General features: G+C 43.7%; 1 protein-coding gene across 11 annotated transcripts in view; it reads left to right on the top strand.

Annotated features, from left to right (window-relative positions):
- The window catches only part of POSTN (periostin), a 48588-nt gene that overhangs the window by 15985 nt on the left and 14359 nt on the right, over positions 1-18244 (top strand). For 3 of the 11 annotated variants that reach the window (XM_038377432.2, XM_043504441.1, XM_038377498.2), the window contains exons 8-18: positions 2471-2683; positions 2932-3066; positions 4239-4387; positions 4982-5118; positions 6730-6860; positions 11419-11549; positions 11734-11836; positions 12668-12735; positions 14522-14567; positions 15942-16013; positions 18160-18222. In XM_038377432.2, coding sequence (XP_038233360.1) covers positions 2471-2683; positions 2932-3066; positions 4239-4387; positions 4982-5118; positions 6730-6860; positions 11419-11549; positions 11734-11836; positions 12668-12735; positions 14522-14567; positions 15942-16013; positions 18160-18222 — 1248 coding nt within the window. The remainder of the gene's footprint in view (positions 1-2470; positions 2684-2931; positions 3067-4238; positions 4388-4981; positions 5119-6729; positions 6861-11418; positions 11550-11733; positions 11837-12667; positions 12736-14521; positions 14568-15941; positions 16014-18159; positions 18223-18244) is intronic. The other 8 variants (XM_038377453.2, XM_043504443.1, XM_038377508.2 and 5 more) reach the window with 3 other exon arrangements.

Here is an 18244-nt window from a genome sequence, read left to right as displayed (position 1 = left end):
ATGTTGTTATGGGTAAAATTTTCCAATGCACCTAAGTAACTCTAGAAGCCTACTTCCCATGGACTTTCATGGAGACCTAGATGAGTCATAGAGGTGCTTTTAAAATGTTTACCCTACATGCTTTAAACTGGATATTCCTACTCTCATGCAGGCAGAATTCCCATTGAATTCCCATTAAAGACTGAGACTGCAGTTTCTGCATGCACTGCGCTGCATATTTAAGGCATTTTAAAGGTGAACTGCAAAGGGCACTTTTCTGCCTTTTTAGTAAGTGCTTCTTTGCAAAGAGTAAAGATGGTTTCAAAGTTTTCTTCCCAAACTAAAAAAAAAAAAGTGTATTTGGGGGGAGTTTAGAGATAGCAAGTCTATTGATTTCTTCTTTTCTTCTGGAGAATTCGTTGGAGTATTGGAATCTGTGGGATGTTTCCTAAAAATTTATTGAAGCTTGTGGGGAGAGGGTAATCTTTCAAAAACACAAGTTTTCTTCCAACTGTCTATCAGGAGTTACATATTAAAGCAGTAAGCTAGTTTAGTTATCCAATTCTCCAAGAAGTCCTCCAGCAAAAAGAAATAAATCAGGGCCTGATGAGGATGAGGGAAGCAGTCTGGAAACTGTAACAGTCACCTGATTCTCAGAACATAAGACCATGAGAATAGCCATACAGGGTCAGACCAAAGGTCCATCTAGCCCAGTATCCTTTCTTCTGACAGTGGCCAATTCCAGGTGCTTCAGAGGGAATGAACAGAACAGGTAATCATCAAGTGATCTATCCCATTACCCATTCCCAGCTGCTGGCAAACAGAGACTAGGGACACCATCCCTGCCAATCCTAGCTAATAGCCATGGATGGACCTATCCTCCATGAATTTATCTAGTTCCTTTTTGAACCCTATTATAGTCTTGGCCTTCACAACATCCTCTAGCAAAGAGTTCCACAAGTTGACTGTGCGCTGTGTGAAGAAATACTTCCTTTTGTTTGTTTTAAATCTGCTGCCTATTAATTTCATTTGGTTGCCTCTAGTTCTTGTGTTATGAGGAGTAAATAACACTTCCTTATTTACTAACTCCATACCAATCATGATTTTATAGACCTCTATCATATACCACCTTAGTCGTCTCTTTTCCAAGCTGATAAGTCTCAGCCTTATTAATCTCTCCTCCTGTGGAAGCTGTTCCATACTCCTGATCATTTTTGTTGCCCTTTTCTGAAACTTTTCCGATTCCAATATTTCTTTTTTGAGATGGGGTAACCATGTCTGCATGCAGTATTCAAGATGTGGGCATACCATGGATTTTTATAGAGACAATATGATATTTTCTGTCTTAGTATCTATCCCTTTCTTAATGATTCCCAACATTCTGTTCACTTTTTTGCCTGCCACTGCACACTGAGTGGATCAGGGCAGATTTGTTCTTGTCCTCAACCCACATAATTTAGAGTAGCCTAAGGATTGCTCTATCTTGTGCTAGCTAGCTATAGTCCCTAAGGGAACATATGCCAGTTACGAATTGGCAGAGCTCCAGTTGACTCTTGTTATGACCCCAACAGAATGTGTGCTGTCTGCTGGGGGTAAGGAATTGTGTTGGGAATACTCTGTGTCATGTTACAGAATATGGCCCACAGTGTTTTCAGTATCTGCAAAAAGTAAAGAATTCAAACCAGCAGACAGTCCTGTAACACCTTCTTTAAATTCCTCCACAAAGTTCTGACCACCCAGGTTGTCCTCAGCACCACATGTCTAACAGACGCTCCCCACAGCCAGCAAGTAACCACATTTCACACTCCCTTCACTTTACAGGGAAGAGCAAACATTTGTGTCTACTACCAGCCTCTCCACAGACTAGTTGCAGATGTTTAGAGACTGGCAACTAATGACACTGGTGTATCTGAAGGGGTAAGGCCACTAGCTAGAAAATTCTCTCACTAGATCACTAGCAGGAGGATATTTCTTGGAGGTGCCTTTTTCCCCATTTTTTTTAAAAACCCTATGGGAGCTACTAGAAACAAATAATGAACAATAATAATTAAAAGCTGAGGCTTGGTTCTGAACACTCAATACCGAAAGTTGTATGTTGAGTTCCACCGGCAATCTAATATTACCCAGGGCCATTAAACTATATGCTCTGGCTTACATAGAGCTAATTAACAGACTAGGATGTATTTAATGATATCATGGGAATCACTAAAAAATTTCTTAAACATAATGTGCTATAGCAGTCTGCACTTGTGAGTTCTTGTACAAATAAATCTATTTTCAGTGACCAGAAAAAAGAGTTATGTGTACATTCATTAAAAGAATATTATATTTTGTATTTTTCAAACTTGGTATGAGAAATTATGGTAAATAAAGATAGTTATTCAAAATTATTTTGTAACAACACTAATTCAGTCAATGCATTAAATTGTCTTAAGCAGTCCTGTTACAATCTAGTACCTATACATGGACCTGTCTCTTCTTTTCTCCATAGCTCTCATGAAGTTCCATATTTTAAATACTCTTCAATGCTCTGAAGCCATCATGGGTGGAGCAGTCTATGAGACCTTGGAAGGGAGTACAGTTGAAGTAGGTTGTGATGGTGAAAGTCTGACAGTAAATGGAGTCAAGATGGTAAACCGCAAAGACATTGTGACAAGCAATGGTGTTATCCACCTCATTGACCATGTGCTGATTCCTAACTCTGGTGAGTGACTGGCATAGTTTCATGTATGTATCACAGAGATAAGGAATGTTGACTATAAGACATTCTCCACCTGCAAAATCTATACAAGTCTGTTTATTGAGAGGATCTGTGTGCACACCTCCTTTGTCCTTATTCAGACCCTCTAAACCCTCTTCTATTGAGTTGTAAGTTGTAGGGAGGGAAGTGGCTGAAGCAAGAAAACTAATTAACAGGCTACAATTAATTATCTTTTCCTTTATCAATTGCAGCCAAGCAAGTTATTGAACTTGCAGGTGACCAGCAGACCACCTTCACAGACCTTTTAGCACAGCTGGGATTGGCTTCTTCTCTAAGGCCAGAGGGACAATACACTCTGCTGGCTCCTCTGAATGGTGCTTTCTCAGGTAGGTGGCCTTGGAGGGGAATATTCCCTATCTCTTAGGTAGTGTCAAAAGCATTTTCTGCCATCATGGTTTTCTAAAAGCAATTTTTTCCCCAGTCTATGTTCTGAGACTGCAAAGAATTGGCGCAACTAGGAGTAAGATATGCTTTGTCCTTTTCAGTATGCATAGTGGATAAAATTTACCACTGTGCAGAGAGACAGCAAAAGACCTATATGCCACTTGAGTCTTACTTAAGCCTACACAATTTTTTTTATTCAGCATACTGAGAACCTCTTTATTTGATGGGAAAAGTAAAGTTAAAATAAGATGCAAAATATACCCTAATGCTTAGCAGAAGAGCTGGATGAATAATGCAATAATATATTTACAATAAATTCCCTTAAATTCACTTGAATTGTCATCAGAACCCTCTTTATTTACTGTCAAAGTACCTTCACACAAGCACATTTTTATTTATCAGGATGATTGAGCAAAGAGACAGTGTCACATATGTATGTGCCAATACACATTTGAATTAGTATTTGCACTAGGAGTGGCCACATGGCTCTTCTGAAAGCTCTTTGTGGATTTGGTAGTCATCCAATCAGAGATAAGAAGCATCTCCATGTGACCTAGATGTCACAACACAGAGTGGATTTCAAATGGTGAATACTCAAAGCAATAGTTACAAGAAATATTTTATAAGTAATCTAGAGGTTAAAACATGCCTATACATAAATCATCTAACAAATGTCTACTAAAGAATTAGAAGCCTGTTTACAGATAATTGTAATAATAAAAATGAGTTAATCAATTTAATTTCTGGTTTCAGAGTAGCAGCCGTGTTAGTCAGTATCTGCAAAAATAAAAGGAGTACTTGTGGCACCTTAGAGACTAACAAATTTATTAGAGCATAAGCTTTCGTGAGCTACAGCTCACTTCATCGGATGCATACAGTTTTTTCCACTGTATGCATCCGATGAAGTGAGCTGTAGCTCACGAAAGCTTATGCTCTAATAAATTTAATTTCTGTGAATAGTTTTCCCAGTTTTATCAAGTCTAAAATGATTGATCTAAAATGTAAACAATGTAAAAAGAACAAGTATTTTCATGATTCTAAAACATAGTGTGTGCAGTGAACCTTACCTGAATGAAGGAATCATTTATACATTATTGTCTAAATGATTTGGTAGATGACACTTTGAGGATGGACCAACGCCTTCTTAAACTGATCATGCAAAACCACATTTTGAAAGTGAAAATTAGCCTCAATGAACTCTACAATGGACAGAACGTGGAGACCTTGGGAGGAAAACAACTCAGAGTCTTTGTATACCGCACAGTAAGTGAATGAAGATTTCCAAATCCTGGGGCAGTGACAAATAAAATCTATCCAAAACCTGAAGCCAGGGAAGGATGGAGCTCACTGAAGAAGACAATACTATTGGTGTCATAAAAGAGCTCACCATTGAAAGTCAAAATTATCAACATTTACCACACCACTGTACAGGAGAGAGGTCTTTGATTTTGACGTATAATGCAATTAAATTAAATTAAACTTTGGCTGAAATAGATGAATGAGTGGAAAACTAGAAGACAGCTTCAAGATTTGGCTTGAGATTAATAATAAAAATTTCTAGTTTCAAAACAGCTAACAATTTTTTCAAGGGACACAAGTAATCAAGTTTCAATCTAATTACGTATTTATTTACCATATCATTTGCTTTCTTTTGCACATTTTAGTTTAAAAAGGAGGAACAAATAACTTGCCAATGAGAAGTTGGAGAAATTCCATTTTTAAATTATAGAGGTTACCAAGGAGTTCATGTTTCAGACTGATTACAAAAAATATGCTTCACTAATGTTGCTGTGGCTGTGGCATGGATGCGGTGACTATAATCTTAGGTGGTTTGTCTTGTTTTTTCTTTTCAACCAGGCTGTATGTATTGAAAATTCATGCATGGTAAGAGGAAGCAAAGAGGGAAGGAATGGTGTCATTCACATTTTCAGAGAGATCATCAAACCAGCTGAGAAGTCACTGCGTGAAGTGTTGAAGAATGATAAGCGCTTTAGGTAAGCGAAAGGTTTTCACAGCATAGAAATCTCTCTATAGACTGTGAGTATGTCTACACAAGAAATGCTACAGCGGCACTACACATATTACAGTGATGGGTTCTTCGGTCACTCTAGTCAATCCACTTCTATGAGAGGTGGTAGTTAGGTCAATGAAAGAATTCTTCTATTGACCTAGTGGTTTTTAGACCGGGCTTAGGTCAGCTTAATTACATCTTTCAGCACATGACATTTTGCCCTGAGCAATGTAGTTAAAATGACCTAACTTTGTAGTCTAGACCAGCCCTTGATCAATATAGAGTAGAGCTACTCTGAAAATTTTAATTTTGACAAAAAATGGAAGGGGGTGGGGGAAATGGATTTCTTTCCCCATTTTCCATGCAGGTATATTTTATAATACCAGAATGACACAGTGAAGCTATAGGCTCCCATTCTGGTCAGCAGTCTAGCTCTTTCATGCCATTCCAGAGACAATAAGGTCCAGAACCTAGACCTCTTTCCTTGCTGGTAAGTCCCCCAGCACAAGGGCAGTGTATGGCTGGTGTAATAGCATTACACGGCCACACCCGCTCAACTACTGGCAAGATGTTCAGAAGGGCTGGGACAGTAGGGAAGCAGAGAGGATGTGTCTAGAGCAGTGGTTCTTAATCTTTACTGCAGCCTGCACCCCTTTGGTTCTCAAAATATGTTCTCGCACCCCTTATCAAAATCAATGAAGTAGGTCAGTTCTTTAAACCTAGATATATTTTTGTTTGTATATTACAGTAATGGTTAAAAAATGTATAATGTTAATAAATACATAGATTTGATGAAACAAAGTAGTTGTACTTACTTGGCTGTGCTTAATTTGTTTCAGAGCAGCAGCCATGTTAGTCTGTATCCACAAGTACTCCTGTTCTTTTTGCTTAAATTGTGTTTTCGATGATTTACCATCAAAAAATCTGGCATGTGTCGCACCACCAGAAAGGGCATCTCGTACCCCCTTGGGGTGCATGCACCCCAGGTTAAGAACCTGTGGTCTAGAGTGTTTTCACTAGGACTACTTCTAATGAGTAAGTGTGGCTACAGCCTGGGGCCTTAATTTTGCTCAAACCCTAATCTCTGTACACAACTTGTTTGTACACAGGGTAGCCTGAGTACATGCTTCAGTATCCCATTTAATGAAGAACTACTCCCTTGAACTCACTCATCTTACTATTATCTCCCTCTTCCCTTTTATCTCCTGCCCCGGGAGCATACAGTCTTGACTTGCCTTCCTCTCCTCTACTTCCCCAATGGATTCTGTGCAATCTCATTTCTGACTGCTCCACTCTATGAACATTGCTTGTATCGAGGTCACCAACATCCTCCTCTCCTTCTACTCCCTTCCTCTTCATTCTAGCCATTACTCTTGACACATTCAGTGACTTGCCACCTCCTCCATTCTCCCTCAACCTTGAAATCATTGGGAATAATTGCAGAGTAAGATACTGCATTGATGCTTAGGAGTGACAGGAACTGTCTTAATTAAGCAGACTTTTGTGTGCTGATGTTGCCTTCAAAATTCCTTGTGTAAACAAATCTTTGGGAACTGGACCATAATTTAATGTGTGCTTTTTTATTTCTGATTAGCATATTCCTTAATTTGGTGAAAGATGCCGATTTAGATGATATTCTATCACAACCTGGAGAATGGACTTTGTTTGTCCCAACCAATGAGGCCTTTAAAGGCTTGACTGATGAAGAAAAGGAAATATTGAGAAGTAAGTAGCACAAGAATATTAGAAATGTAATTAACTAGGGGTGAAATCCCACTGAAGTCTATGGCAAAGATCCCAATGACTTCAGTGGGCAGGATTTCACCCTAAATGTTTAATGTGCCTGAAACCTGCGTGCTTCATACTCCTAGGATCAGTGGTGAGCTGGAGCCGGTCCGCGAACCGGTTGTTAAATTTAGAAGCCCTTTTAGAACTGGTTGTTCCGTGAGGTTTCTAAATTTAACCGGCCAAAAGTGGCGCCTTAGGTGCCAACTCCATGGGTGCTCCAGGGCTGGGGAAGGGGAAAATTTGGTGGCTGCAGAGCACCCACTGGCAGCTCCCTGCCCCACCCCTGGCCCCAGCTCACCTCCACTCTGCCTCCGCCTCCTCCCCTGAATACTCCGCCCCACTCTGCTTCTCTGCCCCCCACCCAGGCTTCTCGCGAATCAGCTGTTCACGTGGGAAGCCGGGGCGGGCTGAGAAGCAGGCAGTGGCTTCGCACTCAGGCCCAGGGAGGCAGAGCGGACGTGAGCTGGGGCAGGGGGACGTGGGAAGGGCTGCCCGCGCTGCAGCAAGTAACCTGGGGGGGGGGCGCACAGGGGAACTGATCCCCGCCCCAGCTCACCTCCGCCACCCTCGGCCTGAGCGGGAAGTCACCGCCTGCTTCTCAGCCCTCCCTGGCTTCCCGCCGAACAGCTGATTTGCAGGAAGCCGGGGGGTGTGAAGAAGCAGAGGGGGCTGCGCGTTCAGGGCAGAGGAGGAAGCGGAGCGGAGGTGAGTTGGGGCCAGGCACGGGGCAGGGAGCTGCCAGTGGGTGCCCTGCACCCACCAAATTTTCCCCATGGGTGTTCCAGCCCCGGAGCACCCACGGAGTGAGTGCCTAAGGTGCCACTTTTGATGTGATCAGTGGGGGGGAGTGGTCGCTCCTCCTGCTACCCCCCAGCCATGTTCCCCTGCCCTAGGAGCCAGCGGGACCTGCTGGATGCTTCCTGGGAGCCGCCCCAGGTGAGCCCCGCCAGGACTCCCTACCTCGCCCCCCAGCAGGTCCCTCTGGCTCTTAGGGGCATGGTGGGCACCCACTCTGGTGGCCCACGAGACCCTCCTGCCCGGTTCTGGGGGCAGTCAGGGAACTGGGGAGGGCGGTGGATGGGGCAGGGGTCCGTTGGGGGGGTATCAAGGAACGTGGGGGGTTGGATGGGGCAGGAGTCCCGGGGGGTGGGGGTTGGCAGCGATCCCCTCCTGTGGTGAGGAGGGAACCAGTTGTTAAGATTTTGGCAGCTCATCACTGCCTAGGATCCACTTAACACCCCATCCCTGCTAGGAACTCTGGGTACCCCCAGGGATTGGGATCAGAGTTTATAAGCTGGCATCCCTCCTTTTCTTTCCTTTCTCTTCCTCCAGCACAGCCATCACTGCCCTCACCCTGCTATTAGAAAAGCTCACCTTCACTGGATCCTTGCTACTTTTGCTACTTACACCACAATATTTTGCATTTATATAACGACTTTCAAACAAGGCTCTTGTAGCACTCTCAGTCGCTTTTTAACCCTATCACTTCCCTTTGAAATATGCAAGGGATATACACTGCTCAATTCAAACACTACTGCAGTCAGGTGAGTTGTGGCAAGGTACAAAGGCTTTGACCACTTTGTACCTCCCTGGGCAAAGGCCAGAAACAGTTCCGGTCTCCTCACTTTACATACTGGAATTCAGCAATGATGCTAGGGTTAATACCTCAGATCCTGTGGAAAGTTCCAGAGGATCTTTAATGAGTGAAAAGAGTAAATATCAGAGCCATAGTGTAAAGCTGTGTCAATCAATTACACCCTATCCTACATCTCCAATCATTCTGTCACTTACTTATCCAATTGCTTCAGTGAGGAGCTACACCATAACTTATTATTATTTGCCTCAAAGGCTGAACTATTCCACAGGAACAAATCCACTTTGTCATGGCCCTCTAAGTTCATTAGAGAGATAAAGTGGGTGAGGTAATATCTTTTATTGGATCAACTTCTGTTGGTGAGAGGAGAGCTTTCTAGCTACACAGATTGTTTAGCATAAGCAGTTAACAGATATTGCAAGGGACCATTCAAGGTTAAGTGGCCCATTAACACCTCTCCTAGTCATAGGGAGGAAGGAAAAAAAAACCTGGTGGGTAGGAGGGAGGTTAAGTGGGTTATAGCTTGTTATAATAAGCCTTAAATCCAGTGTCTCAGTTCAGTCCATTAGAGTTTAGCAAAATTATGAATTTAAACTCCTGGGCTCGTCTTTTGAAGGTGTTGTGCAGGTTTCATTTGAGGATGAGGACTGAAATATCAGATACACAGTGATCACTTTGTGAAAAGTGATCATCCAAGGCATAGACAACTCATGCCTCCTGACATAGGCGCTGACTTCCCCGCTTTCCCATGGGTGCTTGATCCCCATGCTCCCCGCCCCCACTCCACCCTGTCAATAAGGCCCCGCCCCTGCCCTGCCTCTTCCCACCCCTGCCCCGCCCCCATTCCAACCCCTTCTCCAAAGTCCCAACCCCAACTCCACCCCCTCCCTGCCCCTATTCCAACTCTTTCCCCAAATCCCCGCCCCGGCCCCACCTCCTCCCCTGAGCACCCATGTTCCCGCTCCTCCCCCTCTCTCCCAGAGCATGCTAATGCTGCCAACAGCTGTTTGGAGGTAGGCAGAGGAGCGGGGATGCGGCACATTTAGGGGGAAGAGGAGGTGATGGAGGAGGAGATGGGGTGGAGGGTGAGGGAAGCTGGCTGCCAGTGGGTGCAGAGCACTCACCAATTTGTCCCCGTGGGTGCTTCAGCCCCGAAGCACCCATGGAGTCGGTGCGTATGCCTCCTGATACTGGGGGTGGGGGCACAATCTAAAGGGGAGGACACATGACCACCCCACATGTCTCCTCTGCCCAGTGACCTCCCTGTCCTGTGAGGCTGCTGCGCTCTCTCTGCCCCACCAGACTTACCTGCAAGGAGGGAGGGAGCGCTGTCCTTCTCCCGCTGTGCCTCCCCTCCCCGTACATTCGGCCCTTCTCCCTGCTGGCAGCTGGGTCCAGGTGGGGAGCAGGAGGGAGCCGCTTCTCACGCTGGCTGAAATTGGCCTCTCTGGGTTGCTGACTCTGTGCAGCGCAGCAGCTGCCTGAGAGAGCGCCTGGCTGGGGTGGTGGCTTGCCCTGCTCTGCCCTCTCCGCTCTCTGCCCCAGCCTGGCTGCCGGGGACAGCAGCAGAGCGAGCAGCTTGGCATGGGCAGGGAGTAGAGGGGGTGGGGTGGGCCACTACCCCATCAAGACTGTCTCTCAGGCATCCGCCACACTGCCAGAGCAGCAACCCAAAGCAGCCAGCGTGAGAAGCAGCTGGTCCCAGCCCTTCAGCTCCCCACAGGTCAAACAGAAATCTGGGGGGGCCACTTGACCCCACATACCGCTCCTACGCATCACCTATTCCCAAAGGTGAGATGCTGTTTTTGTCTTTTATCATTTTTCTCTGTTAACTACTTATGCTAAACAATCTGTTCCACCTTGTGTTTAGCTGTCACACTCTGAGTACATGTCCCAGATCTGAAGAAGAGCTCTGTGTAAGGGCTTGTCTACATTTAAAATGCTGCAACAGTGCAGCTTCTCCACTTGAGCACTTCAGTGAAGATGCTACCTATTGATGGGAGCGGCTCTCCTGTCATCTTTGTTAATCCACCTCCCCGAGAGGCAGTAGCTAGGTTGAAAGGAGCATTTTCCCAGGGTTTAGGTTGATTTAATTGAACTGCTCAGGGGTATAGGTTTTTCACACTCCTGAGTGATATAGTTATACCAACCTAATTTCCTACAGTAGACCAGGCGTAAGCTCAAAAGCTTGTCTCTCTCACCAACAGAAGTTGGTCCAATAAAATATATTAACTCAGCTACTTTGTCTCTCTAATATGCTGGGATCAACATAACTACAGCAACACTGCATATAACAATCTCAGTCCATTATCACTCTCTTTAATTCACTACTTAACTTTTCACCCAGAATTTACTTCTCCTATCTTCTGCCATTATTTTCACTATGATAATTCATATAAAGCCTGGATCCCATTGGATTTTTTAAATGGCTTCGCTTTTTGAATTTATATATTGCAGACTGTTCAATATGATCTCATTCTATCCATAGCGGGCTTGGCACACCATTACACTGTTGTCTGGTAGATGCTTATTTATGGGATTTAAGTAAGAGGAGATCAGACAAGTATTTAAAGACTGGAGAATTCATAGCTGTGATTTTTCAAAGTAAATGAATAGGAGCAAAATGCTGAATGCTTTTCTGGTTTATTCTATATAGATTCTAATACCACCCTCATCACTGTATTTTCTTAGTGCATTCTCATTAAGCAATGTGACTAACACTTGGTCACATCTGGTTTGTGCTCTCTCTCATCCTCTTCCTCAGGAAAGAATGATATGTGCTTTTGAATATGCCATGCTGTGTGACTGTTTAAGCAGTGATCTCATTCAAACATCATTCCATGAGTCCTTGGTATCTTTACAAATGAACTAAGCAGTACTATTTAATGGCTATTTTTATAGGGGACAAAAACGCTCTCAGGAACATTCTTCTTTATCACCTAACAAAAGGAATTTACATTGGAAGCGGTTTTGAACCTGGAGTAACGAACATTCTCAAAACTATTCAAGGAAGCAAACTGTTCTTGAAGACAGTAAGTACTAAAAAAACTTATGATACTCCCTCTAATAGAGATTGGCATATCAGGTCCATATATTAAATTATATATATTACAGAAAGTTGTGTACTTGAACAGTATAAACTGCCGTAAGTAAGACTAAACTTTTTTAGAAATATACATGTTCAGTATCTTGAGTTCTCTTCTCATTGTTTGTTAGGTAAATGACACACTTCTGGTGAATGAACTGAAATCAAAAGAATCTGATCTCATGACAACTAATGGTGTTATTCATGTTATAGATAAACTCTTGTATCCAGTAGGTGAGTATTGACTTATTACAGGGAATAAATATATAGAAAACCTCTGTCTGCCTCTTCTCAGACATGCCTAAGCATATGCAAAGAGTTAGCAGTACTCTATGTTTTGTGTTTTTTTAAAAAAATCACTACTTTTATAATTACACAATGCAGAAAAGCAAATAAGAATCGGTTCTTGGACAACCCTTACCTGGTGCTGTGGTATTTTCTTAATTGTGAGAATACCTCAGGCTCAGTGCTTAATTTGTAATGAAAGAAGTGCCAGGGTTCAAGCAATTAGATGCTGGGGTTCAAGCAAGTTTTTTTACATTCATAACTGATGCAGCAAGCCCAGAGGTGCTGGGGGCTATGAACTGCCAAGCCTAGAGGTGCCGGGGCTCAGCTTTGGCAAGCCCTGGCACAAATTAAACACTGCTCAGGTTTATAGTAGGATACAAGATGATACAGGCTGTGTACACAATAGAAGAGAGATTTGGACTCCATGTCCATGTTGTAATCACAATCCCTTCTGATTGCTAAGAACAATGACAGAAGGAAATAGTTACAGTTACAGATGTCAGATGTACATGACTACTGTTTCTTCACAGGGTTTCTAGTCTTACTAATGGCAAGCTGCCTTTACCATTATTTAAATTGACATATTTAAATTGACATATTTTTATTCATTACTGGACTTCAGATTGTGTCATTTAATTATGAATTCAAATCTGAATGCTTATTCTGAACCTCAAGAAATGCCTTCAGTTCAGAACAGTGCAGTCCTTGACAGCTGATCAACGGAAGATCTTTACAACTGTTTCCTTTTCCCAAAATATTTGCATTCTTTTTTTGCAGATGTGCCTGTTGGAAATGATCAGTTGCTCACCATCCTTAATAAAATGATTAAATACATTCAGATTAAGGTAATTTTTTAAATAAAGGTTTGATTGTTTATGCTTTTAGCCATATATATGCAAACAGAAGGGTTCCCTCCACCAGTATTTCTTCAATGAACAACACTTTAATCTGATTGATAGAGTCCTGTTTGTCCTAGAACAAGGATCCACTTTCCATAGAGTCATCACAGAAGACATTACATTCACTGTCAAATGAAACTCGTAAATATCAGATTAAACAAATATCCTGCCAAGGATCTTTGGTTACAGTACATTTGAACACACTGAAGTCTCTGACACATTCTGGACCAGATTCAGATTCCTGCTGTGGTTATATTCCACCCCTCCAGCAGCATAAACCAGTTCTAAAGTCAGATGGCTCTAACCCTTGAGGATTCCCTTCTCTGCAATAGTGGATTAATGTCTGGGCCCATGGGGCTCATGCCCAGGGCCCCGGCAAAGATGGGGGCCTCCTCAGGAGCTCCAGAACCTGGGTAGAAGTGGGGGGACCTGGGTAGAAGGCTGGAACTGTGGCCCCGCCCCCGCTCCTCTTCTTCCCCCCAGAACCCCACCACCTGGCCACGACAGAAGCCGAAGCTGGGCCATGGTAAGAGCCTCCCAGGGAGCTAGGGCCGCCGTGGGGAGCCCTGGACCCTCCGCCTGCCCTAGGCAGGGGCCAGGGTGTCCAAGAGCAGCCCCAACCTGTGTTCCCACCCCCCAGGCACCCCACTGCGGGTGGGACCGAGGGGCGGGGGCTCTGGTTGGGCCTCCTGCCCTCTCCCTGGGACCTGCAGACACACTCTGCAGGGAGAATAGGCCCTGCCCTGACTGAGAGGCACTGCAGGGAGCCCCGGGAAGGTCACAGGCAGTGAGGAGCCACGCAGGGAGGGCTCCTCTGGCACAGCTCCGTTGCTACTGGCCTGGCTAAGCAGCCGCCACACTCTGCCTAGGCTCTCTCGGTGCCTGAGCCCAGTTCCTGCTGCCAGGCTGCCCCTGCCAGGTCCCTCCTGCCCCCGGTGATAGACTGCCCTCTCTGCTGCCTGGGCTTTGTGCCCAAGGCAGCACTCACGTGCGGCAATGCTCCTCCTGTCACCTCAGGCTCGAGACTTGCTGTTTGGGGAGGGGCAACGCTCCCCTGCCACCCTTCAAAACTACCGCCACCTTGTGTCTGCCCAAGGCCACTATGCCCATTTTAAAAAGTGGGCAGGCATGCCCCTCCCATTTTCAAAACTGTGGAGGGGCCATGGCCCACCTGGCCTGCCCGGTTCTGGCACCCCGGGGCCCCCAGGATGTGGGGGGCCCAGATGTTCTTTGTGCTCAGGGCCCCAATAAACCTTATCTGCCTCTGCCTCGCTGGGAGAAACCTTGAGTGGCAAAGGAACTGCTGTCGCCTATGTCACCACACATACCAGCCCCCAGCATGAATCAGGGGGCAAAAGGAGGCACAGTCGAGGCACCACTAGAAGGGAGCTCAGAGGTTTGGCCTTCTGCAAAGGCGGGCAGAAATGGGCAGACCATTATGGTGCCCGAAGCTATAGAATTTTTAGAGGGTGTAGCAATTGTCACTCTTGTGTGTCCTCTGCCAACATCCCTCATGGTCTGTATAGCCAGGGGCTAGAGCCTTGCACACCCTCATGTCTCCAATACTACTGTGGCATAGGATCTAATCCAATGCCTAAGGAAATTCAATGTGGCTTTTGCCCATGATGTCAGTTGGCTTTGGATCTGGTTCATATAATATTTAATGCATTAAAAAGTGAGTTTTTATTGTAAAAGTCCTTATATGTTTTCTGGATTTGTTTTTTATTTATAGTTTGTTCATGGCAGCCGCTTCCAAGAAATCCCCCTGACATTTTTCAGTAAGTTAATCTGGAATATTTCCAGATACCTTTGGTGATATTGCTTCTAAAAATTGTTGCCAGTGCACCTTGAAAAGCATTTTTCAATTAAAAAAAATGTCATCTCTATGACATTAGGCCATTCTAATGGCGTATGGAGGAAGTAGTACAAAGTAGTACAAAGACACAGATTTGCCTTTGTCATGATACCCATGGCAGTATTTTCATATTTCACATCTGTGATGGGGAAACAATTCTGAAGAAAGCAGTTTAAATTCCTTAGGCTAGGGTGGTGGAAAAAAAAGTCCTCATTTAGCTTTTGGCAATAGCCCAGGGTTCGGGGCAGTGCAGAGCCATATTGCTTCAAAGATGTGGCAGGAGACAGCATTGACCTGTGAGCTCTCTAGTGTAGCCATAGCCCATGCAGGACTGGAAAAGCATTTTTCAATTAAAAAGAATGTCATCTCAATGAAATTAGGCCATTCTAATGGCATATGGATGAAGTAGTATAAAGTAGTACAAAGACACAGATTTGCCTTTATCATGATACCAATGCAGTATTTTCATATTTCACATCTGTGATGGGGAAACAACGCTGAAGAAAGCCGTTTAAATTCCTCAGGCTAGGGTGGTGGAAAAAAAAAGTCCTCGTTTAGCTTTCAGCCCAGGGTTAGGGGTAGTGAAGAGCCATATTGCTTCAAAGATGTGGCAGGAGACAGCATTGACCTGTGAGCTCTCTAGTGTAGCCATAGCCCATGCAGGACTGGAGCCTATGACTCTAGATAGATATAGAGAACACCGCATTGGGCATTAGAGAATTCGGAACTGATAAGCTGAAGTTTAGATTCAGTTCTCAGAATGACATGGGTCGATGCTGTTTGTTTTTTGTCTCCCTATCACCTGTGCTATCTCTTGAAAAAAATATATAAAATTCAAATTTTAAAAAAATGTTAGAGAATTGTAGGAGTCTCTGCTTTCCTTTGTTTATCTTCTGTTGTCATGGAGCTGATCTTTTCAGGAGATACAAATAAAGATAAATAGCATATTTGTGTAGTCCAACACTATAAGCCTCAAGCTTAGAACACTATTGGTGCTATACAAACAATAAAACCTATTAATAATATATGTAGTTGATTTTTCTGTTGAATAGTTTCCTTCTGTGTATAATGTGTATAATGTCACAGCTTAATCACTAGAACTGATTAGGTTCTTACTCTAGATCTCTAAAAAAGTCTTTTTTTTTTGCATATAGTACTTCACACTGATTGTATCTGATTCCTTATAGCCACACCAAGTCTGAAAGAGCCATATTATAAAGAGATCATAAGAAAGGAACAACTTTGTTTGGATACTTTTATGTAACCATTCTTCATGTTCCACTTTCTGTACTTTCAGCATCTAAATTTATAGTGGAGCCAAATATTAAAGTGATTGAAGGCAGCCTCCAGCCCATCACCAGAAAAGAGGGTAAAACTGGCTCCTTTTCAGCTTGAAATACATTGATGTAATAGAATTAATTTTGGAACAGAACAAATCCAGGTTTCCACATGTTGCTTCAAAAGCAGAGATAACAACTAGAAGTGGCCAAACTTTTCTGAACAAAAAGATCTTTCTTAAAAGGCCTGTTTTCTAAAGTAAATTTTGTCATGGGAAATGGCTGGCATTTTAATTTCAAAAACAAAACAAAACAAATTGTACCTTGTTTTAAAGATTTGTTGGGTTATTTTAAGTACCAAAAACATTACTCAGTTTTCAGTAAATGAAAAAAAAAAATCAAATGAAGTTTTCGATAATGTTTTGTTTAACATTTTTAAAAATGGGACATTGAACAAAAATGGATTTGTTCCAAACAGTTTGTAGTGAAAACATCGGCATTTTTCATAAAAACAGATGTCCATTTTTCAACTAATAACAATGTTGGTCCTAGCCATTTGGTATGGACATTTTAGGAGGACTCTTCTTTCCCTGTTTCTCAGGAGTGATCTCCTTTCCTGTGCTGCAGGCTGTGGGAGTGGTGCTGGCACAGGAGCCAACTCCATGGGTGATCCAGGGCTGGAGCACCCACAGAAAACAATTAGTGGGTGCTTAGCACACACCGACAGCCAAGCTCCCCTCCGCCCGCAAAAGTGCCTCTTGCCCACTGCCGGCCACACTGATCAACTCCTCCCCCTCCCTCCCAGTGCCTCCTGCACACCACAGAATAGCTGGGAGGGAGAGAGAGGAGCGGAGACGGGGAGCACTCCAGGGAGGTGGCGGAAAGAGGTGGGGCAGGGGTGGGAAGAGGCAGTGGGGCCTTGGGAGAAGAGGTGGAGTGGGGGTGGGAAGAGGCACGGTGGTATTGGAGGCTTGGGGGAAGGCCGAGCCTGGGCAGAGGGGCAGTCGAGTACCCCCGGGTAGAGAGGAAGTCAGCACCTATTGATGGTGGGACCAAAGAAAGTGGGATAGAAATCTTGGAAGGGATTTTCAAAAGCATTCAGTGTTGACCTAATACTGCTACTACTGAACTCCAAGGTAAAACTCCCATTGAGTTCATTGGAAGCAGAATGAAGCCAACACTGAGTGCTCTTGAAAGTCTCATGACTCTCATCCCTACTGGATAAATTCTATGAAGGAATAAAAAATCTTCAGTCATTTAAATGCTGCCTCATGAACTCGGTACATAAGGCAGAACACAGCTCCGCTGCTTCCTTAGGCACCCAGCAAATCACTTGGAAGACCCCATGTCCCACTGGAATGTTCCAAAGAGAATTTGCTGAAGTCAAACCAGCAAAGAAGGGATTAAATAAATGCTTGTAAAGTTTCTATCAAGGTTATTATCTGTTGTTGTTGAGGGAGTTTCTTCCCAACATGAAGGTCGTGATCTTGCTTATTCCACAGTTAATGACAATGTGAAATGGTGTGAGTTGGTACTGTCTGATGCACAGGTCAGAACCATTCACCAAAGCAAGATGAAATAACAGTACAAATAGTGAGCATTGACCAGTCACTTCATCCAGCCAGCTATCACCGGGTGGCAAAGCAGTACCTACCTCTGGCTATACCCCAGTGCATGCTTTTTGTTTGCCAGTATTCTGACTCCTTCCATAGTCTCACCATTGAGTCTCACTCCTGGTGAAGCCAGTTTTGGCTCTCAGTCCCCAAAAGACACAAATGCCTGCAACTGTCGTTAAAAAAATGTCCCAAAGTTGCCAAAATGTTACTTTTTCTAGCTATGGCAGGAAGTCTTAGACAGATCATAGTGCTAGAGGAGGATTTAGTGAAAATAAATACTCTTCCAAAGTCTCTTCAGAGGGTAGGGTGGGCTACCCATCCTGAACTAAGCAGAAAAGTACTGCTTTATGCAACCCTCTATGTGCCACATATTTTGATTGCACTAGTCTGACAAAAAACAAAGCAGATTAATGTTAAAAGGAGCAGAGTTTTAAAAAACACCACATAACTTTATGAATAATTGTATTGAGTTGTGTGATTAAATTCTATTACATTGTGTTATTATGTACTTGTTTAATATGCCCAAAATTAAAATGCAAAAATTCCTCTAAATTTAAAGCAGCAACAACTGAGCATAGCTGTTATTGATGTGGTCACTAAAATATGTATGTATGTTTGTCAGAAAAACCAGGTAGAAAAATCACGAAAGTAGTTGGTGGTGCAACAATTCGAAAAGTTACTCAAGGTAGGATTTATTAACAGAGCTA

The sequence above is a fragment of the Dermochelys coriacea genome, chromosome 1 (assembly GCF_009764565.3).
Source record: "Dermochelys coriacea isolate rDerCor1 chromosome 1, rDerCor1.pri.v4, whole genome shotgun sequence".
Lineage (NCBI taxonomy): Eukaryota > Metazoa > Chordata > Testudines > Dermochelyidae > Dermochelys > Dermochelys coriacea.
This window is presented reverse-complemented; position numbering and strand designations above follow the sequence as displayed.